We start from the raw sequence: 24,531 nt of genomic DNA, 5'->3' as shown, positions 1-24,531 counted from the left end.
CCAGAAGAAATGTATCACCTGGGGCGGATCTAGAGGGGGGGTCCAAGGTGTCCGGACCCCCCCCCCCCCCAAAAATTTGAGAAGTGCCTCTTTTATTTAGGATTTTTAGGTTTTTTACAAATTTATTTATTCTGTCAATGTATAGAACACTGTAGAATACGTCTGCCAGCATCCCTGTTGTAGCACTATTATATTATGGTCCATGTGAACCGTGTGTAATTTTTCAATAGTGCCTTTTCATAATGTTATGGTGCCCTTTTTGTCTTGGACCCCCCTCATCAGAAAAGCTGGATCCGCCCCAGATCACCATTTCGATAACACGACCATACAAGATGTACTATCTCTTTAACATTACTACAACATATATCTATTTTTTGGGTGGGTTTTTTATTTGTAATACAAAATGTATTGCAATTTTAATATTACCTCCAGAAGAAATGTATCACCATTTCGATAACACGACTAAACAAGACATATCGCAGATAGATCTAACACCTCACATTACATGTACCATGTTAACATTAGAGCCAAATGTTTTCTGTCTGGTTAATATCGCTCTCATATCAATACCACTGCATACTATGTTCAGTAGCATACACCAATAAACAAAACAAAATATAGGATCATAGGCCACAACTTCTAGCCATAAATAGTGTTCGAGATAAAAAAAATTGGGAAGTATCCCAGTTGAGAATTTAGTATCCCACTTAAATGAAATTCATAAATAACATCGCAACAAACTTGGACGACACTGTTTTCATTCCCAGTCTATTGCTACACCGCAATCAAAATCGCTATGCCATTACTGCTCCAGTGTAGCATTAGACTGTGTACGAGTTGGAGGAGATATTGTTACGGCATAACAAGCTCGAAAATACATGTGTACTGTTACTTAACCTCACCAGTAAATGACGATTTTCATTGTTTCAGCGAAAAATAAAATGCAGGATTAAAAAAACGAAACAATATTATATGGTATCCCGGTTGGATACTGGGTTCTTGAATGAAGTCTAGTATCCAAAATTAAATTCTGGTATCTCCAGGATATTGAGATACCGTTAATCTCGAACACTGAAATATGATTTTTATTTTAACTCATGTAATTCTACTGTCAGTATTCTACACCTCACGTCATTTCCAACAACCCTAAGATCGATCCTTTCCAACAAGCCCAATCGCACTTTTGACCTTTCGAAATTCATTTCAGTTTGAGTGCGAAGCAATCTGTGCTAGAGTTAGAAGCATAGACTCAAAATTTGTCTTAAAATGTAACTCCTAATTTAGATTTGTAGAGTAATTTTTTTTAACAGCATTATGAATGACTTGAGACCAATGTGGATGAAAGCATAAGATATGTACTGTCACTCCTAAAAATTAAGAATTCTCAACAAATATGGAATAGTCAAAAATAAGATGGAAAGTGAAACGTGCCTGTAAAACTGATTACCGTTATCAGAAAACTGGCTGGTGCATTTTTCAGTGGAGTCAGCATATTTCCCTGTTAATTGTGTGGTTCTCAGTGTACCAAATCATACACAACAAAATTAAATACTATTTGAAAGAGACAAACAGCTATGCCATTTTGTCCCACAGAAGTTATTAAAAAGTGTCAATATGGAAAAAAACCCTCACACTTCCAACCTGTTTGTTATTAAGAAACAAGATTTAGTATCCAGGGCTCACACTGGAACAGTTATATTTAGCCAATTTTCAGATATTTACATGTATACGGAGTATTTCCTTGAAATTTATTTTTAAATGTGGTTAATTTAAGGAATATTTTATTAGCCAAGAACTAAATGTTGTAGCAACTTTTAATAAATTTTAGCAGTTTCGTTTAGCTAATTTTCAGATATTTACATGTATGTCGAGTATTTCCTTGAAAATTATTTAAAATGTGGTCAATTTAAGGAACATTTCATTAGCCAAGAACTAAATGCTGTAGCCGCTTTGAATAAAAATTAGCAGTTGTTTAATTTGGCCATGTACATGGTGAGCCATTTATCACTGACGGTTAATGCAAACTGATGACTGATAATTTTTTTATCCAATTCCAAACTAGTTAAAACTCAGGTGTTTTTCATATTAACCTTTCAGTATCGCATACAACCAATGTTACACCATTCATTTCAGTATCATATACAATAACACAGCATTTAGTCACACTGAGACTATGTGTGTGTTTAGGTCCCAGCATTTCAGCATTACCACTCAACAGTAAAATATGGAGACTGATTATTTTATCGCCGTTAGCAACAGCAGGTCACGTGTCATCATCAAGGTCATCGTCACTGTCCGCTGCCTCCCCTGAGTCGTCAAGGGTGAACGATTTCAAGCTGGAAGCCCTAACCGTGCTTAACGGTTGACTGGATCTTCGTAATCTATAATAAAAATAGGTTTTGTTTACTATACAACACACAAAATGGAATCAGGGTTTCTGCCAGAGGGTAAAATGGGTATGGCAACATACCCTAATATTTTTGGATTTTTTTTTTTAAGGTTAACCTTTTGACAAAATTAATTACTCTTTATCATTACTGTATGATTTTCTTAACCCTAACCCTAAACTGAACCCATTTATTTTCTGGGGGAGATCCCCATAACCCCTGTTGACCGTGCTTGCATTCAATTCCATAGTACCATACCCAAAAACTTCTTTCTGGAAGAAACACTGAGAACATATTAATTTGATCCCAAAAGCATATTTACTAATACCCTTACCTATTTCTTCTCTGTTTTTTTCTCTCCATTTTCCTTACTTATGTATTAATGTTAAACTAAATTTGGCTTGAAATACAAATGAATATTTGGATGAAGAGTGTTACTAACCGTGACTGAAGGTGTTCCACCTGAACCTGCAAGTTTTCTACTTGTTCCTGTAGTTCGTCATTCGACCGCTGTAGTTTACGCACCATGTTTCCCTCAGTGTCAACCTAGGTGAAGAGACAAACACACAATAGGATTTTATAAATCACAGGGCGAGAACCAGCCCAGTGGTAAAGTGCTCAGTTGATGCACGGTCAGTCTAGGATCGATCCTCGTCGGTTGGTTCATTGGGCTATTTCTCGTTCCAGCCAGCCAGTGCACCACAACTGGTATATCAAAGGCTGTGGTATGTGCTATCCTGTCTGTGGGATAGTGCATATAAAAGATCCCTTGCTACTAATGGAAAAATGTAGCAGGTTTCCTATCTAAGACTATATGTGTAAATTAAAAAAAATTTGACATCTAAAAGCCGATGATTAATAATCAATGTGCTCTAGTGGTGTCGTTAAACAAAATAAACTTTTTTCACAAATTGCACTGTGTAGGCTACAAGTACTCACTAAACAATGATGAAGTTTAAACAAAACACAGGACAGGTCAGGTCAGGTCAGGTCAGGTCAGGTCAGGTCATAGGGCTTAACATGCACATTCAGAGCAAGCTGTTGTAGCGCACGCCTGTCATGGGCACAGGTATCAACTTACGCCGGCTCCTTCGACCAGGACAGGAAAGGGGTTGAGGGGGTGGGAGAAGGGACCGCCCGTACTTAGCAACAAAATACAAATATTTCATTCTTTTATACTCTAAGAGGAGACAACTCTAGGTACTCACTTCACCAGGGGCATGTTGTACAAGCTCAGTACAACTTAGCACTAAGTGAGCAGTCCCTAAACAACACTCTGCTGTTGACAGTATTTTACAGACCATTAAGCTGAACACCAATTTTTGTTATACAACATACCCTTAGTACTAAGCAGTGAAGAAATATAAATAAAATAATAACATTCAATTATTTTATTCTCAAAGTGGAGATAACTCCAACTACTACTCACTTCGTCCTCGGCCGTGGCAAGATCTTTCTTGAGTTCTTCAACTCGGCCTCTCAACTTCTTCACTTCGAGTTCGTACTGCTCTGCACGGCGCTTCGTATGGTCCAGTTCTGTCAGTCGGTCATGTAGAGCCTTCTTTGTCTTCGCGTGAGTGTGACGCAGGTCATTCAACTCCTGAAGTGACAAAAGGAAATTATTAATTTCATTCAACTCCTAAAGTGATACAGAAATTATTAACTGCAGGGCCCAAACTTAAGAATTTGTCTCCCATGGCGATTTTAAAAAGAATTGCTGTGGTCAAAAAGGCCCACTAACGGAAATTTTGAGCCTGCATATGGCAATTTGTTTTAAAGCGACTTTTGCAACAAATAAACTTGACTAACAGGTTATTTTGTTGTATGAAGACATATTTCAAATGTGCAAATGTTAAATACTGGCAGATAATGTACAATGTACACCAGGTGTATACATTTTGTCACTGTTGAGGAACTTTACCGATGGCACAAAAGTGATGTTCCCTGCCTACGGCAATTTATATCACAACGATGTCAACTGCAGCCGGTGCCGTCGTTAAGTTTGATCCCTGTAATTGCCATATAACTCCTGGAGTGACAGAAATGATTAATTGTCATCTAACTCCTGATGTGATATGGAAATTATTAATTGTCATCCAACTCCTAAAGTGAAATGGAAACTATTGTCATCTAACTCATGAAGTGACATGGAAATTATTAATTGTCATCCAAATCCTGAAGTGAAAGGGAAATTATTAACTGTCATAAAACTCCTGAAGAGAAATGGAAATTATTAATTATCATCCAACTCCTGAAGTGAAATGGAAATTATTAAATGTCATCTAACTCCTGGAATGACACATGGAAATTATTAATTGTCAATCAACTCCTGAAGAGACACAGAAATTATTAATTGTCATCTAACTCCTGGAATGACACACAGAAATTATTAATTGTCATCTAACTCCTGGAATGACACACAGAAATTATTAATTGTCATCTAACTCCTGGAATGACACACAGAAATTATTCAGGGCTAGCACTGGATGAGCAGAAAATTTCTCCAAATCATCTATTAAACATAAGAAACATTTAAAAGCCAAGTTATTTTCTAACAAAATGTAAATTATTACATGACATGTTTTTGTCAAATTAAAATAAAAGTCATCTAATTCCTGGAGTGAAAAGACGGAAATTATTAGCAGTCATCTAATTCCTGGAGTGACACCTGGAAATTATTAGCAGTCATCTAATTCCTGGAGTGACACACAGAATTTGTTAGCATTCATCTAACTCCAATTTACAATTATATTAAATTTAAACTGCCAACCTTATTTTTCTCCGAGAGTTCAAACTGCAGAGTTCGGAGGTCGCAGTCGACCATGGCCGACGTCTGCTGGTGTTTACGCTCCAGTTGCTCCTCCAGGTCTTCTATCTGGTTACGCATCTTCTTGTTGTCACGCTCCAGTGCCAACTTCTCCGTTTCTAGTCGCTCGCGTTTCCCCCACTCGGAAGCATTTTCAGTCTGTAGGCGCTCCAACTGAGAAATAAATACAAATTAAAATGACAAATAAATCATCCTCAAAATATGGAAATGTGCAAGTAATTGAGATAAAACATAAATTACCCTCAAATATTTATCATGTGAAATTTTTCTTCAAGAGCTTTAATAATTTCCATGAGAAAATGGAATATACATTTATTCCCCAAAAGGAAATTAATTTACTCACTCACTGAGTAATTCACACTCCATTGTCAAACCCCGCAATTAAGAAAATGTCCAAAGCAAAGAAACATGTCATTGATAAAAAATTGAATAGCAAAAACAGAGAATTAAAAATATCTGTGTCGATCTTCAAGTCATTTCCAACTGCCGTGGGTAATTGCAAGGGTTGTTTGCTTTCTCATTTCAAGAACTCTCTAGCTAATTGGTTTAAACAATATTTATTTAAAAAGACAAACATACTGGGATTGGTCAAAAGGCTTAGCCTATATTAAGACCTCTCCTTACAACTTACATGTGGATACATGTTTAAATACCACACTTATATACCAGATTTGTCACTGTCAAGCAAATACAATCTGTAAACCATAAAATGTGCACAATTTCATATCTTAACACAGGCTTTGCCCATTGATTAATCTACAACATCAAAGTATTAACAGACGACGTAGTTTGTGCTCGCTTGATGTGCCTGTGTCGCAGAATCGAACCACCTCAGTGGATCAGTTCAGATTATCGGTTTTTTCTCTCTCGTTCCAACCAGTGCACCACAACTAGTCAAAGGCCGTGGTATGTGCTTTCCTGTCTGTAGGAAGAGCATATAAAAGATCCCTTGCTGCATTAGGAAAATGTAGCGGGTTTACTGTTGACATCCAACAGACGATTAATTAATCAATGTGCTCTAGTGGTGTCGTTAAACAAAACAAAGTTTTTAGTTTGTAAGAAACTGATCTAAATGCCAAACTTTAACATGCAAGTTGATGCTGTCATCAACATAAAAAAAACACATATCTTTATCTCGCTTTTTTACTTCATAAAGGCAAGACAATAAACTATTTAACAATGATAATAACAACGACGTTAGTGAGAAAACAATACGGACCTCGCGACGAAGTTCCCCAACGCGACGGTCCATGGACGACCGATTGTTTGTGTCTTCCTCCATCTCTTGTGTGAGTCGGCCTATTTCGTCCTTGTGATCGTCTCGAAGCTTCGAAAGCTAAAAACAACAATAAATTACGCATAAATCAAAAACTGTAAATACAGCGAAACCTGTCTAAACCAGAACCTGAAAAAAATGGAATTCTGTTATAACCAGTGCTAACCTTCATGGTCTGGAATTTTCTAAAATCTAAAACTCGACCCTCTAAACACCTGTATCTAAATGGGATAAATATTAGGTCTCGGCGTGATTAGGTTTTACGGTATCATACATCATGGATGTCATTAACATGATGTTCCTCGCAGCCTATTTAACAAATGCTTGCGAGGTAACAAATTCCAGAAAATAAATGCTTGCCGACTAGACGTTAGTATATGGAACATCAAACAGATATTTTTTTATATGTATTATTTTTTTTTCATGATACAATTATCTCGGAAGACAGGCTGTCAAAATGGGCCTAAAATGGTCAGAAGATTGATGGTTTTTAATAGATAGAAAAACTAATGGAATTCAAACTGAATAATTTTAAATAACTGTTTAACATTAACGAAAAGTAAATTAATATTTACGTGTCTTTTGTTCAGTATATTTTTTACACTCTAATTTGTATGTAGTGATATTCACATACAAAACTGCCTTGCTATGGTACATGATTTTTCAAAATGTTTGACTGTTACTTGTTGTTATACATCAATTAATTTTTTACACACAAAAATCAGAAAATAATATTAAAATTTTTAAAAATATATTCTGCTATCTTACCATAATATGTTTTAAATATGAACCATTATACAGATAAATACATTTGGAATGAACTTTGGCCCAATTATTTTAAATCTTTATTCCAAATTTTTGTCCAACTGTCATGTTAATATAGATACTCTTTATAAGTAATATTGCTATAAACTATCAATTAAAGTATTAATTAAACATGTTTTCATAATCTGTATGGGCTACAGTGTATAAAGATATATTTGACAGGTTGATAATTTGTAGCATTACTATTTCCAGCTATTCCTGCTAACAAAACCCACTATACAAACTAAGAAAGTTATGAAAAAGGAATGCCAAACACACAGATATAGTCATGTTGGAAGAGAAAAAAGAAGTCAAGAAAATAGGTTGTGATACTGATAAAATGAAAGGGTCACATAAATATAAACTATAAAGATAAGCCTGAGAAACACATACACAGTACTTAAGAGATCAAAGAAATATAAAATTTGACAAACAAATCTTACAAATTGGACAACATCACATGCACACCACATAGACAAAATATGTAGCAGACATCTGTAAATGTACTGCTAATGTGACAAGAGTAGTTTCCCCTTACCACCAATTCCTCTTGGGAAATGCTCAGTAATTCCTGAAAATCAGTCAGAATCATTATCAGTAGGTTTCTGTTTTGAAATTTTTAATCAGTAAGGTAGATAAGTAAATGTAGATAATAAAATCTTTACATAGGAGAAACTGACAGTAATACATTCAATCAAATATATTTTAATGAAAACGATATCCCAAGCCGTAAATTCTTTACTGGGTGTATACTAACAAACTGAATCCCATAGACGACAATAGTAACACATGTGGCTAAAATTCCTACCTGCAGTGTATCAATCGACATAAACGCCACAGAGAGGGTTCATACACTTAAAGGAAGTCAAAATTCAAGGGTTTTTCAAGCACTTTCCAGGTCAACTTTACCAAAATTCCAGGACCGTACCGAGTTTCCACAGGTCATTAAACACGCAAGTGCCAACCATCTTTGTGGGTTTACAATAGATTCATAAACTTGACACGCTCCCTAAACTTGCTAAATACCCAGCGGCAAAAAGTGACAAACTTTCTTTTTCAATATGGCAACGCTGTCGCTTGGATCTCGTGGCCGAGTGATTCTCGCATCGCGAGATAAAAAACAACAACAAACATTCACACGTCAACTGAGCCGGTAAACATCGATTGGCCGGATGATTGGCATTTGATTGTGCCGCAGATGTTAAATAAAGTAAATACAGCCTCCGTTTTAGGCGTTTATATTTTATTTGACATCAAATCATAATTTTCAAGGGTTTTCCAGACCGCAAGATGATTATCAAGGGTATTCAAGCACTGGAATACATTAGTTTATTTTCAAGGGTTTTCAAGGGTTTTCCAGGCGCGTACGAACCCTGCACAGAAATATATACTACAACCCTTCACTCTTAAAGTGAATCAGAAAAAATTGAGGGTTAAGCTGCTCAGTTCAGAGATAATCGGTAGCGTCTATGACTACTCAAGTTTCGCACAAAATTTTAGTCCTTTTTTTTTACAGGTACCCAATACATGTTTCAAGCACAACGCTACTGTATATTATTTTCATTAAATAGTCATACTCATATAATAATCAAGGGAAACAACTTTCGGTTCCATGATTTTACCGACACGTTATCGGAAATTATTGTTTCCGTGAAATCCGAAGACCTGATGCTGGTACTGGGTTGTGAACCCAATACCTACCAGGACAAAGGCCAATGGTTCAACCACTACACCAACAAGGCTGGCACCGATTACCAAGCTATATGTGTTAATATCGTACCTCTGCAGCTGCCTCTTGTCTCGACTGTCTTAATTCTTCATACTTGGATTTCATAGCAGTCAGCTCAGCTTGTAACTTGTCCATGGACTTCACAAGACCACATTTTTCTCTAAAATTAAACAAATAAACAAGTTACGGAAAGGAAAGGAATATTTGTTTAACAATATGCCTCAGCACATTTTAAACCATGGCTATTTGGTGTCTAACTGTAACATATGGTTATTTTGACCTTTGGTCAATAGGTAAAAAGAGGAAAAGAAAGAAAGAAAGAAGTGTTTTATTTAACGACGCACTCAACACATTTTATTTACGGTTATATGGCGTCAGACATATGGTTAAGGACCACACAGATTTTTAGAGGAAACCCTCTGTCGCCACATAGGCTACTCTTTTACAACAGGCAGCAAGGGATCTTTTATTTGCGCTTCCCACAGGCAGGATAGCACAAACCATGGCCTTTGTTGAACCAGTTATGGATCACTGGTCAGTGCAAGTGGTTTACACCTACCCATTGAGCCTTGCGGAGCACTCACTCAGGGTTTGGAGTCGGTATCTGGATTAAAAATCCCATGCCTCGACTGGGATCCGAACCCAGTACCTACCAGCCTGTAGACCGATGGCCTAACCACTGTAAAAAGAGGAAACCTGCTGGCTGCTACCTATATGCTATTCCTTACAATAAAGCAGCATGGCATCTTTATTATGCATTTTTCCAGACAGGATAGTACATACCAGAGCATTTGATGTACCAGGCGTGGGGGCACTGGTTGGGATGGCAATGAAAACCCAGAGTCCAATTAAGGTGAATGATCATGTAACACATAACTAAACCATTGAGGATCAAAAATATTATGTATGGTCATTATCCACAGAAAACATTTGTCTGACTTTTACTTTGTTCAAATATTTAATATATGTTTACTCAGTAATTGAAAGTTGAAGGGTTTTTTTTTTAATGAAACCACTAGAGCATATTGATTTACTAATCATAGGCTATTGGATGTCAAACATTTGGCAATTTTGACATATAGCCTTAGAGAGGAAACCAGCCACATTTTTCTATTAGTACCAAGGGATCTTTTATATGCACCATCCAAAAGACAGGGTAGCACATACCATGGCCTTTGATACATCAGTTGTTGGTGCATTGGCTGGGACGAGAAATAGCTCAATGGGCCCACCAACATTGATCGATCCTACTAGGTAAAGAAGACCATTTTAAATTGAAAGTATTGTACAACTCCAACAACCAAAACCTATACCGGAACGTGATTTATCAAAAATTGTAAAATGGACCTATAGATGTTAAGATATATATACTGTAAGCCGTGAAAAAAATGCGTGCGTATAAATTTCGCGTCGTTCGTGTCCAACCTTATGTCGCGAAATTAATACGCACACACTATTTTCCAGTTTGAAGTGTGCTTAAAGTAATTTGTTTTGTTTTGAAATATTTTATTGAGAATAAAATTCACAAAAAGTTTCACTCAACAGGCACAGCCTATACACGAGCTCTCCTTGATGGCGACTAATCGTTAATTGTTTTATGTAACTTCAATCAATGGCGACTAATCGTTTATTGTTTTATCTATCAAAGGGTGTTAACAGTTAACAACTGAAGCTGTGAGTTGTGATTCTAATACAGGTGAGGTGGGTAGGGCCTAATCCCCTCTATAGACTCTGTACCAGGCACAATTGCTTGATGTAGGATAACAGAATATTGATTTACAGACAGTAACTTTATAACAATTACAGTGAGCTGTCTTTATCCACTTTTGTTTTGGAGCTGTCAACGGTCGTTCGTGAAATTTACATGTCACGAACATGCACTAAGGTATACATTCGCGAAAAAAACACGTCGCAATATTAATACGGTTTACAGTACATGTCATTCACCATTACCCAAATACACAAAATTAACTGGGTTTTTTTTTTTTAATTAATTTTTCTTAAATTTCTTAAATTCTTTGTTTCTAATTATAAATATTCCTTATCGCTTTATTCAAGACCTAAGAATCGTAATGAAAGAGAAAAGTCACTGACTGTCTTTCTGCTACAACGGTCTTCTGAGCTTCATCCAGCTTCATCTGTAGAAGAACCACCTTCTCCTCTGCCATGGAATTCTGTGACTGCACATTCTTCCCCACCTTACGTTTGTGTTCACGCTCCATCCGGTTGTCCTTTGCGTTCTCCTCATCGTGAACTGAAACCGTCAAATCGTCAACATCGGCTTCATCCTTGTCCTTCTCTCCATCATCCACACCACCAACACCACCACCATCAGCATCCTTCACCTGACAGTTATCTTCATCCGTCGTTCCAGACTTCACGCTCCCGTCCTTCGCGAACGAATCGAAATTATCCTCATTGGTCATCCCCGACTTGACGCTGTCCCCACTGGCCTCGCTGACTTTATCCTTCTCGTCGTAGATCCCGAGCCTCTTTTTCAGCTGCTCGTTCTCCAAGGCCAGTTCGTGCTTCTCGCGCTTCACCGCCGAACACTCCTTGACGACCGATTCGATCTTCGCCCGCAGCTGTCGGTTCTCCTCGCGCGCCTTGTTGCGCTCGTTGCGAGCCTTGTTCCACTTCTCCCGCCAGTTGGACGTGCAGTCCGACCACCACCGCATCGTCTTCTCCATCTGACTGGCGCGGATCCTCGCCTCCTCCACTTCCTTCATGAGGAGCTCCTCACGCTGGTTCACCTCGAAATCCATGGCGATCATCTGTGGGGCATGGTTCTTGTCGCGGCCCAGGGGCGGCGACATCGGTGGCAGGGAACCGGTCGGAGTCGCCCGGATGTATGACACGTCCCCCTTGCTTCCCGTCCCCGTGTTAATTTTCTGACTCATGGCTGTTTAATTATATATTTATTTAAACAAGGATGTTAAATTTTGTTATTTAAATTTAATCACTAGAATGTACAGCAATATACTATAATCAGCAATAGAAATACATAGAAATGTATGGTGTCTAATGTATATTACCTAGCGGTATAATTTCACTTTCTTTTTCTCATTGTCCATGGTGTTACAGTGTATATATATATATATATATAAACAATGATGTTAAATTAGTTACTTTAAATTTAACATCAGAATGTTGAACAATATGCTTAGCAATATATAACAGTATAAATGTATGTGTCTAACATATTTTATCTAGCAGTATAATTTCACTTTCTTTTTCTCATTCTGAAATGATTACACTGGGGTGTGTGTGGGTAGTTTTCTTCAATGTACAGATTTTACTGGGATAAATACACTTTCAAATTTATAAATGATTACATTTTTCTTCGATGTAAAATGAAAAAAAGGTTAAATGATCCTAATGCTGCTGTGATATATATGAAGACAAATAATAAACATTGCTGGGTGGTGTAGCGTATCAGCTGCTATTCAGTATTTTGTTCACACAGTGGTTCAGGAGTCTGCAAACTTCCAGCCATCATTCACATCAATGAAAGACACATTAGCACATTTCTGTGGGAGCTCATATCCAACCTAAAACAAAAAGAAGCAATTTGACATTAGACCATTCAATGAATGTTACTGGAAATGAAAAGCTACATACATGTATTTATTAAATGTTTGACATATTATTTTAAAAGTTACATTTGTATATGTCCAGGATTGTCAGATGGGTTGGTGCATGGATGGAAGGAAAGATGGATAAAGGGATGAATTAATCTAATGATCCAGGATTATCTGATGGAAGGATATGGATGGACAGATAGATGGAGTTACAGGTCTATGATTATTAAATGGATGGATGGACAGAAAAAGTTACAGGTCTAGGATGGATGGAAGGATGGATGGAAGAATGGATGGATGGATATGGATGCATGGATATGGATGCATGGATGGATGGATGGATGGTGGGATGAAGTTAACAAACTAAGATTGTTGGATGGATGGTGATTTTTCACATGAACACAATATTAAATAGTAAACAGTTTTCCTTTCAACTCACAAAAATGGATGGTGGAGGGGGCGAGAAGAACTGTCATCTCAAACCAACACATTCTGAACAAACTGACAGTACTAACACTTACCCAGTTGACATGTTTAACACACTTCTCATGATCTGGTGTGGAATTTTGTCAATAAACATTTATTTAATCCTCAAACCTTACCTAGGACATTTACTTCGAAGCCCTTTGTACACAAAATTGTACCCATACAACTGACGACGACAAAGCAATCACAAAGGCCAAGTGGATCATATCACATGCACTTGGCGACTCTGATCAATTAGAACAAATAATGCAAATAAGCCCATTAAATGTTTTACTGTCAGAACAATGGCTGAACATGGAAAATAAAGACATTTACTGAATTACAGGTGAACAAAGTTAAAGCCAGTTTTACATAAAACCACCACTAGAGGAGATAAATGTATTAATCAACTATTGGATGTCAAACATTTAACAATTTTGACACGTACATTATGTAGCCTTACTCATAGAAGAAAGAAACACATTGTATTTTCCTATTAGAAACAAGGCACCTTTTATATGCACTTACCCAGTCAGAACAGCACATACCACAGTCTTTGATATACCAGTCATGGGACACTGAATGGGATGGGAATACATTATGTACAGGGGCAGGATTAATATATAAGCTCAGTCAGTTATTAAACACATTGCCTATTTCAATACCTGTTATTATCAATTTACATTCATATAACATATATTTTCTTTTTGGCATCTGTAGGCATTACATCCAGTTCGTCCAGTACAAAAACATTAAAAAAATTAATAATTTAGCACAGAGTATTGTATGACAAAGTATTATGTAAACATCCCACTTTATATTATACATATAGTGCAGGGCTCAAACTTAAGAATTTTAAAAGAATTGCCATGGGTGAAACATCCCACCGATGGCTATTTTGAGCTTGCCAATGGCAATTTTTTTTTTTAATTTAAAAAGTGACGAATAAACATGACTGAAAGGCTATTTTGCTCTATGTAGACTTATTTCAAATATGCAAATGTTAAAGGGACATTCCTGAGTTTGCTATTATGTTTTAAGATGTTATCGACTAATAAAAAATTTCTACGATTAAACTTACATATTAAATACATTTTCTTGTTTAGAATATTAGCGGCTGTATATTAAAAGTGTTTCTGGTCGTTGCAATATTTGTACTAGGTTAATTTTCATTTTATTTCCTAAAAATATTTCTTCGTAAGTACGAAATTATTTGAAGACAAAATCCAGTTTGGACTTCTTATAAATATTAAGACGACCAGAAACACATTGTATATACAGACACTGATATTCTAAACAAGAAAATATATTTAATATGTACGTTTAATCGTAGAAATGTTTTATTAGTCAGAAACATCTTACAATGCAGCAAACTCAAGAATGTCCCTTTAAATATTGGCAGACAATGTACAGGTGTATATATTTTGCCATTGTTGAGGAGCTTTACTGATGGCAAAAAAGTGCCACCGGTGATGGTCTCTACCTACGGCAATTTGTATCTCAACGACGGCAATTGCTGCCGTCGGTGCCTTCATTAAGTTCTAGCCCTGTAGTTGAACATAACACACTGATTTGAACCAAGGTATTTTGAACCATACGTGGGTAATAAATAGGTTATTACCAGTGTTTTTCGGTATCGTCAATATCATATATTAGGAATAAAAATTGTATTATGCGAGCCTCAGGGCAAGCCTCCGGGCGAGCCTCTGGCGAGCATAATACATTATTTTTATTCCTAATATATGATATTGACAATACTGAAATACACGAGGGTAATAATCTCTTTATCATATAAGCTCAAGCTTAATACAACATCTTTTTGTAAACTGTACACGCAGCTTTAATTCCAGTCCGCCATTACTAGATATTCAAATGACGTAAGAATATGTGGCGCGGTGTATTTTTGAATGGAAATGACGTCATTTTAGATGTCCTTACATCAAAATAAAGTTATGCCTAACGTTTTTTGTTTTCTGAACACTGGACAGCTTTCAGTGTCAAATTGCCATTGAAATGTTTTTATTTGATGACTATGAATGCATACGTGAATAATGGAGTGTCACCCAAGTACGTTTGCTTAAATGTCAATAAACCTAGTGCCGAGACCTCGACTTATTTATATCTAATTTGCAAAGTTATCAAATTCTTAAAGTATGTGATCTGAAAAATATCACATACACGGTTGTACTTTGATTGCACTGAAAATGTAAGATATTATATGATAAATGTAGGTATTTGATTCATAAATGGTTTATAGGATCAACATCCCTTGGTAGATGCAATGCTTTTATTTTTGTTTTTATTAATTATAACCAGAAGGGGCGGAATTTAGCTCAGTCAGTAGAACACTAGGCTGAGGTGCTTGCATCGTCATTTTAATCAAAACCACCTCAGTGGCCCCATTCTCTGATTGGTTTTTTTCCCCCATCCTAACCAGTGCACCACAACTGGTATATCAAAGGCATGGTATGTACTGTCTTGTCTGTGGGGAAAGTGCATATAAGATCCCTTGCTGCTAATGGAAAAATGTAGTGGTTTTCTAAGAGTAAAAAATTATCAAATGTTTGCAATGTATCCAATAGCCGATGCTTAATAAATCAATGTGCACTAGTGGAGTCGTTAAGCAAAACAAACTTTTTAACCAATAATTTATAACCAGAGGCTTTGTAGTCATTTGTCTAATGTGAAATGAATGAATGAATGAATGAATTTGTATATTTTACTAATAAAACAGGGTTGAAAATTAACATGAAAACCATGGTTGCCAGCAGGACCAGTTGAAAAAAAATCTTTCTAGCACTTCCCAAATTCAACTAGCCCTCCAATTATCACATTGGAATTATCTGCACAGCCAAAATAAAAACTAGAATGTTCTTTGTTGAGTAATAACCATTGGTTCACAATATATATAGTCTGTTTGCTTAAAAAGGAAACTGATGAACTGGCATGTAACTTCATAATAAATAAAGTTAAAATTCATATAAAAAAAATTCTTAAGTTTAAAATCAATGCCAACTCAAATAACATTTTTCTAAAGAACAAAAAAATCCATTAGAAATATAAAAAAATCTTTACAAATTACCATTAAATTATACAGATTAAAGGGACATTCTTTACAAATTACCATTAAATTATACAGATTAAAGGGACATTCTTTACAAATTACCATTAAATTATACAGATTAAAGGGACATTCCCGAGTTTGCTGCAATTTTTAACATGTTATCGACTAACAGAGACTTTTTGACGACTGTAATTGCATATCAAATATATCTTTCTGCATAAAACATTAGTGGCTGTATATTAAACGTGTGTTTGATCGTTCTAATATTTGTACTAGGTTAAATTTCATTTTATTTCCTAAAAATTATTATTTTCGTGCGTACGAAATTATTTGAAGACAAAATCCAGTTTGGGCTTCATACAAATATTAAGACGACCAGAAACACATTGAATATACAGACACTGATATTCTAAACAAGAAAATATATTTATATGTAAGTTTAATCGTAGAAATATTTTATTAGTCGGAAACATCTTACAATGCAGCAAACTCGGGAATGTCCCTTTAAATCTCATTTTTAATACTGAGGTGAAGACAAAATGCTAAACAGCTAAGGTATGCAGTTTGACTTGCATTGTCTCTGAAGTAAAAAAATTATGCAGTACAAAGAGAATAAAGGTAGAACTGCACGTGCTGTAGTCTGGGGTGGCAGTCCTCTACGTGGTGATGCAATGAGGTAAAATCGCCAGTAAAGAATTTCCTCAGGAGTGGCTGTCCTCCTATAGAAGAGGCATATATGCACATGTGTGCGTTTAATTTGGATACTGTAAATGCTACAGTAGTAGGCTACTAATAAAATAAACTTCGAAAGAAAAATAAATCTGTGAAAACAAAACAAAAAACATTTTACCAAAATATAAAATTACAAAGCATAAAAAACATATACTTATTGTTTATTACATTAATATTTGAATGGTTTATTACATTAATATTTGAATGGTTTATTACATTAATATTTGAATGGTTATGTTATAATGTAAGTCTTTGTGTAACTTTACATCTTATCTATTCTTATTTCATGCACATCATTTAAACTTAAAACAATACCGACAATGGCAATCAATTAACTGACCTTTGGAATAAACCCTGTAGTAATGGAAAATTTCATTGTTATTTTATATGTGTGCATGTACTCACATTAGTGTGAGTTAAAACTACAAGATAGATTTTGATTTTGCCCCAGAATAATATAAATTGATTAAATATGATTCCTTTTCACCATAACATTAAAGGTCCACAATCATGGCACATTATTAATACACAGTATATAAAAATATACATAAAGATTACATTATTAACCATAAAAAACAAAAATACCACCCCAATTATTAATATGGCGACTTTTTGTAAAACGCTCGGGGGAAAAAACACTGATCCAGTCGATTTTATACCCGCATCTGACCTGTGACGTAACATCAGGTGAATTCCACTCATTCATTAGTAGGTTAGCATGGCGACAGCATGTAATGATTATTCGGAAAACAGCTCATTCTTATCGGACGTTAGTTTGGACATTTCGGACTTGTCACATTTGTCTATTTATTCTAATGCTACCTCGATTGGTGAGGAAGAAGGAGAAAATAAGTTAGGGGTACTTCCCTATCAGTTTGAACCGTAGTACACTGACAATCATCTGTCGAGCTAAATGCGGTCAGCCAGATGTCGTCCGGAGACAAAAACAAAGCCCGAATGTTAATGCTGAGGTGTACATTGTTCATATTTGGCACAAAGATACACCTCAACACGATGCATTTATATATGTTAAAAAAATAAATGTAGGAAAAATATTTGTTAGAAAAAATACTAATTAATATTAACTGATGACTGGATAGAATTTAATTAATTAATGTATTGCAATTATTATTAAAAACAACAAATACACGTACATACATTAAATATGTTTTTAAAAAAACATCATTAAATATATTAAACAAGGCGCATTCATCGTCAGTCTAATCATTACTTGGTTACAGTCATCTACGATTGGTACCTGTTTCGTTTACAAAATATGAAAATAGAGTTTATTGTTCGAAGTTAATCCTTTAATTGGTTAACTAAAGGCTTATTTGCAAAAGCAATACATGTCTACAGATTTCGCAGACATCGGTAGCTCGGACAGCATGTGACATAGTCGGCTCACTACGAGATCAAGGAATCTAAGTGGTTGTGTGTGTACTGCCAATATGCTACGGTATCTGTGATTATGTAATGTCGTTGTAAAGAGGTGTTGTAAAGAGGTGTTTTCAGACGTCAGATGCACGTTTGTTCCTAATTTGCTCTGTTGGTGTCGGAAGGTGTGAATTCTGTTGTAATGAACAGAATAATACTGATGTATGTTTGTTCCCGACAATTTGTGGTCGGATAGTGTAAATGTTGCAGTATCGACGGTCGTTGTAACGAAGTCTGACTGTATATGTTGTAGTGTCTTGGAACTTATAGTGAACATTGTGGTCTGTCCCGGTACTCCTATGAGATACGAATGCGTAGGGGAAAACAAAACAAACATCCGCCCAAGTAGCGTTGCCTCCATGTTTACGTTTTTATTCAATATGAATAAATCTGATGTTTAAACACCAAACGTATTCCTATATGTAGACAGGACACCATATATGTTAAAACAGTAAATGTAGGAAAAATATTTTTAAAGAAAAAATCACATTAACATTCGGTAGACCTATCTGTTTTTGTCTTCGGGCGATGTTTGGGATATCATTATGTACAGCCTGAACATGAAAAATGCAGTGTTCGAGATTAAACGTTCTGGGCAGTATCCCAGTTGGATACTAACATTTCAAAATCTGGTATCCCACCTGAGAATTTAGTATCCCACTTAAATGAACTTCATAAATTACATCGTAACAAACTTGGACGACACTGTTCGAAATCGCAGAATTCAAATCGAACGAAATCGGCAAACAGATTTGCTTCATCCATTTTGGTGTAATACTGACATAAATTAGTAGGCCTATTTAGCAGTAATCTATAAGTGTTCTCAACATTACTAATGATAAGCCTACCTGTATAAACTGTCTGCAGACGTGGAATCAATATCTTAAATAATATTTGAAGGGAGGCAACATCCAACAAAAACAAGAGCAATTTTACGGTTCCCAGTCTTTTGTTTCACCGCTATTGCTCCAGTGTGACATTAGACTGAGTACGAGTTGGGGAAAATGTTGTTACGGCGTAGCATTAGACAGGGTACGAGCTTGAAAATACTGTTACTTAACTTCACTGGCAAATAACGACTTTATAGTTTAAAAGAAAAAGAAAAACTCAGGATTAAAAAAATCCAACAACATTATATGGTATCCCGGTGGGATACTGGTTTCTTGAAGTTTGGTATCCAAAATTAAAATCTGGTATCCCCGGGATATCGGGATACCGTTAATCTCGAACACTGAAAATGTGAATTTTTTTCTAAAAAAATATTTTTCCTACATTAATTTTTTTAACATATATATATAAATGCATCGTGTTGAGGTGTATTTTTGTGCCAAATATGAACAATGTACACCTCGGCATTAACATTCGGGCTTTGTTTTTGTCTCCGGGCTGCAAATAGGCTGAACAGGGGGGATACAGGTTTGGAACAGACAAGTTCTTTAAAAAAAGTTTTGGTGCCATTCCCATCAACCATCTTAGATAATTGTTGTAATCCCCAGGTGTGAAGTGGTCATTGCAAATCGAATCCCATCTTGACAGTCCTTTCCAATACACACGTATTCGGTTTAACTGCTTCTGTGCAAACAATGTCGCTATGCAAACTTCTTTTGCCTTTAACTGCAGCTTTTGTACATCCATACATGGAACAATGGTTCACCAGCTTTCACATTTGAAAGATATCTTGAAAATAATATTCCAAATATACAATTCAATTCAACAGAATAACATTTTCCACTTCCATGTAAAATGACCGAAAGGCTGCAAATCATGTGTTCATGTTTTTTAATTGTTATTAGGGAAAATAAGATACTCTTGCCCAAACTGGATTTTTCAGGGTACTTTGTTATTCAATGGGGGGGGGGGGGGGGGTGCACACATCCTCCCAGAATCCTTCCCCTGGATCCTTGCCAGCCTGAATATGTTGTTTGACTTATAAGGTCTATGCTGTCGTTAACTAAACAGATTTGTCTGCAATAATGTAAATGATACATTTTTGAAAAAATAACAACTAAAACCAAAATAAAATGGCTGTAGTTGATACACTAAGAGATGCTAGAAGTAGGACTGAAGTCCTGCCAATAGCAGGGGCCTATAGGAGAAGCCACGGTGACGTCACATGTTTTGATTATGTGGTACCGCGTGAGCGCTGGTAGGCAGTAGTAATGAACAATCGAATGTTTTTCCGTCAATTAAATCAGTGTAGACTAGTTTTGATGAATGGTATTTTGTCATGGTAATTTCATACGTTGTTGTTAGATGCACAAGTCACTGTAGTAAGGATTATGAAATTAGTTTCATCAAATACAGTGGAAGCGAAACGTTGAACAGTTAAAGCTGACAACAATCAACTTTGCCCATCCCACAACGGGTATAATATCCGCCCGGTCCCCTCCATTATTATTTTTAGTTAGGGTTGAGGGTTAGGGTTAGGGTTAGGGTTAGGGTTAGGGTTAGGGTTAGGGTTGGGATTATGGCTGGGGTTAGGGCTAGGGTTAGGGTTAGGGGAAGGGGGGACCGGGCGGATATTTTTCCTTTATTGAAATGAAAATTGAAAAGATAATAAAATAAAAAATAATAATAATAAAAGCCCCCACCAAACTGACATGGAAACAAAGATGCCCTGTGAACAGTAGGCCTACCCAGTCAATCGACAAAGAACGTTTTATGTAACTTTTTGTTTGTATTGACAGATCCATTATAGTGGGTAAAACAAAAATCTGAATATATTTTATATTGTATTATGCCATAAAATATGTAGGTGGCTGGAGTATTTATATTTTTAATTAAATAACAGGGAGTGTGTGTGTGTGTGTGTGTGTGTGCAATCAAGCATATATATATTGTTTCATATGAAAATGGTTCTGAAATATTTCCATTTATTAATTATATTATATGTTAATTATAATGTTTTACTTTTTTTATTGAAGAAGTGATCCACATGTGTATTTGTAATGTGTAAGTTGATTTTTTAATAATAAAAAAAAAGGTATAAACATTTCAGGGTGGGATATCAGATGTATTAAATCATTTGTTTGGGATTAAAAATAAATAAATACTAATAATAAAACTGGATATTGATCCACAAGTTGGTGATAGCCACCATATTTTATTAAAAACATAAATTATGTCACATGCATTTATTATATAAGTTATCTGAATTTGTTTGCAGCAAATAAAGAAAGAAAAGGGGAGCTGATTGTATTTACAAGTATTATTGTCATCAGTGACAGATGTCAATATGTCTTCACAAATACATTTATGTGTATTCAAATATTTCAATAATATTCAATATACACAATATAAAACTTTCATACTTATATATCATAGAAATTTACCAACTTTCTTATTTTTTTCTAGGTATCAGTGATCCCTGTTTATGGACAAAAAGAGAACCGGCAACTCTTGGATGAAAAATGGGCCTTTCACGATGAATTAAGGGCGTTCAAGTTTTAGGGTGAATTAAGGGATGCTAAGGAGAACACTGGTATCAGATTCAGCGATTCTTTTCTACAGTAGCTCATGTTTCTGTGCATAAGAAGGATACCAGAACCTTTTTCACTGACTTTCCAAACTACCATGTGCAATATTATTGGGGCTATTCAGTATGTGATGATGACATTGATAACACTTGGATTTAATCTTTTTTTACCAGGATCTCTATTTTCTAATAAAAACAGACTTTACAAAATCAATAAAATTATATCGAGAAACAATAGACAACACATATTTATTATTTTCTTTTTCTATTATCATTATAAACCAATGATCAAATGATATTTGCATTGTGTTAATGTGTGTCTTACATTAAAACATTGTATTGTTACCATTTACAGTAATTTGTTGTTTTTAACTGGTTTATTAATCAGGTTGAAAGTGATAGCCTTTGAAACTGTGCCTCTTGTCAAAGGTAACTGACACTGTTTTAGATTTGAAAGGAAGGAATCTTTTTATTTAACAATGCACTCAAGTCATTTTAATTACGGATATATAGAGTCGGACATGTTTAGGGATCACACAGATAATATTAGGGAGGAAACCTGCTGCTGTCACACAATGGATTACTCTTTCCGATTAACAATAAGGGATCTTTTATATGCATCAGCCCACAGACAGGATAATAAATAGTGTAGCCTTTGTTACACCAGTTGTAGAGCACTGGCTGGAATGAGAAATAGCCCTATAGGACCACCAACAGGAATCAATCCTAGATCGACTGTGTATTAAACTATGTCCTGGCCTGCATGGGATTAGGCGATTAAAATATTAATGGCAATTTTTATGTATATATATATAAAAAATAATGCTACAAAATGTTCTGAAGATGTAAAGCACAAAGGTGAGGGACCAAGTAAATTTGAGATGTATCCGGTTTAAAAGGCTAAGTTCTGTACTAATATTTAAAAAGGGACGCTGTAGCTAGAGGGAGCAATGTATGTGTGGTCATGGAACATGTATGGAAACTAAATTTAGGTTCCTCCATTTTAATACAATGTGTTAATATGTATCCGATATCAACAAGTTTAAGGAATAAAAAAGGACTTGATAAAATTAATAGTTTTAAAAGTTTTTGTAAAGTTTTCTAATAAGATACTTGCTTAAATTTATTGTTGATGAAAAGCCTTACAAATGAACTAGTAGACAAGTCTGATGTGTTATATATATATATAACTACTGTCTATATATTGTCTACTGGTTGTTCATTTGTAACAAATGTTCATATATATATATATATATATATATGTATGTGTATCTATATGTACATATATATGTATCTATATGTACATATATATGTATATGTATATATACATATATGCATATATATATATATATATATATGTATATGTATGTGTATCTATATGTACATATATATGTATCTATATGTACATATATATATATGTATATATATATATATGCATATATATATATATATATATATATATATATATGCATATATATATATATATATATATATATATATATATATATATGGGTTATTTAAAATTGTTTAAAGAAATAATTTCCTTTAACAAAGTGTAGGCCAATTATTTCTTTTAAACAGTTTTAAATAAAAAATATAGGCTACTCGTTTTATTTTATTATTTTTATTTGTGTGCGCGCGCGCTCGTTTGTAATGCTTTACTTGAAATATGGACCAGACGCTTTAAAAATACATGGACTAAAAATATTTATTCAGGTGAAAAAAAAAAAAAAAAAAAGGAAGTTTGCTATATTTTTGAACTCGGTCAATCGTCAAATTTTATGGGTGGAAAGAGTACATGTATCTCCTCCATACAGGAGCTATGTAGAATAGCGTTCCCGTGCTACAAGCGGTAATTTAAGCACGTGTTGGCCATTCTTTGCTATTCACGCTACGCTAGTTCGCTTTGTTACTAATGGCCATTATGATAGACTTCTGCCTACCAGATGCGCGCGCATGCTGATACGTGACGTCACTTCCCTAAACACATGGCTTCTCCTATAGTCCATCCCACAGGTAACAACCTATTTTATACTATGAAATTTACTACAAATTATTTATTTCTGAGCTGATTGTTTTGTAACATGCACATAAAAATAGTTTGTTTTTTTTGTTCAATTCCAAAACATTTTTACTTTTCTCCTTATGTAAAACAATTTTACAAAACTGAAGTTATTAACAACAACAAAATTTTTGCAAAATAAAAAATTGTAGGATGGGACAGACTATAGTGTCAATCATCAGTGTATTGAAAGTTAATGAATTGTATTCCATACATTTACACTAAATGTCTTTATTTAAAATACAAAAGATTTGACTCAGACTGAAAAGCACTACTGTTTACACTGACAGGTAAATAATTTCAAGCCCTGACATCATCATCATGTTAACTCACCTTACAGAATTCCAGCAAGATAATGCGCTTTGTTCAGAAAAATACAATGTTAATATGACGATCAGAATTTTACTCCAAATCTTGTTAACCAAACGTCGAGTAGCTGAGGATTTTATTACTGTCGTTACATAGTATAAAACAAAAATCACTAAACCCCTCATAAAAATTGATTGTCAAAACAAGTATGGCGTCCTATCTCGCGAGAATTTGCGTGACCAATTGAGAAACTGAAAGTAGACCGTCGGGACTATAGTTTGTTTCTTTTTTGTTTTAAGCAAAATCTTTGTTTTACAATCTCCCGCACCAAGCTGATTAAAATAAGCCCCTCTGGTCTATAACGATTACCTGTGGTAGACCAG

The 24,531-nt window shown here is 35.1% G+C and overlaps 1 protein-coding gene across 2 annotated transcripts; it reads right to left on the bottom strand.

The window, feature by feature from the left end:
* Positions 1-188: 188 nt before the first annotated feature.
* On the bottom strand, positions 189-24,349 carry LOC121388745 (coiled-coil domain-containing protein 102A-like). Of its 2 annotated transcripts, XM_041520229.1 has the most exons (9): positions 24,173-24,349; positions 11,118-12,574; positions 9,075-9,183; positions 7,833-7,865; positions 6,434-6,550; positions 5,158-5,367; positions 3,817-3,987; positions 2,830-2,933; positions 189-2,381 (listed from the first exon to the last, which is right to left on the bottom strand). In XM_041520229.1, exons 2-9 carry the CDS (start codon positions 11,921-11,923, stop codon positions 2,264-2,266), a joined length of 1,668 nt encoding a protein of 555 aa, XP_041376163.1. In that variant the 5' UTR covers positions 11,924-12,574; positions 24,173-24,349; the 3' UTR covers positions 189-2,263. The 2 variants fall into 2 exon arrangements, with proteins under 2 accessions (XP_041376163.1, XP_041376164.1); XM_041520230.1 differs by lacking the exon at positions 7,833-7,865.
* Between the last annotated feature and the right edge of the window lie 182 nt (positions 24,350-24,531).

The sequence above is a fragment of the Gigantopelta aegis genome, chromosome 14 (assembly GCF_016097555.1).
Source record: "Gigantopelta aegis isolate Gae_Host chromosome 14, Gae_host_genome, whole genome shotgun sequence".
In the NCBI taxonomy this organism is placed as follows: Eukaryota; Metazoa; Mollusca; class Gastropoda; order Neomphalida; family Peltospiridae; genus Gigantopelta; species Gigantopelta aegis.
Note: the sequence above shows the minus strand (reverse complement) of the source record. Positions and strands in the feature narration are given on the sequence as shown.

Bases quoted from the DNA above. Each gene is read 5' to 3' on its own strand.
- LOC121388745 (XM_041520229.1), bottom strand. From the start codon at position 11,923: ATGAGTCAGAAAATTAACACGGGGACGGGAAGCAAGGGGGACGTGTCA. The intron at 7,866-9,074 runs GTACGATATTAA...ACTGATTTTCAG, and splicing joins GACAAGAGGCAGCTGCAGAG to GAATTACTGAGCATTTCCCA. The intron at 2,382-2,829 runs GTTAGTAACACT...TTTTTATTATAG, and splicing joins GTGGAACACCTTCAGTCACG to ATTACGAAGATCCAGTCAAC.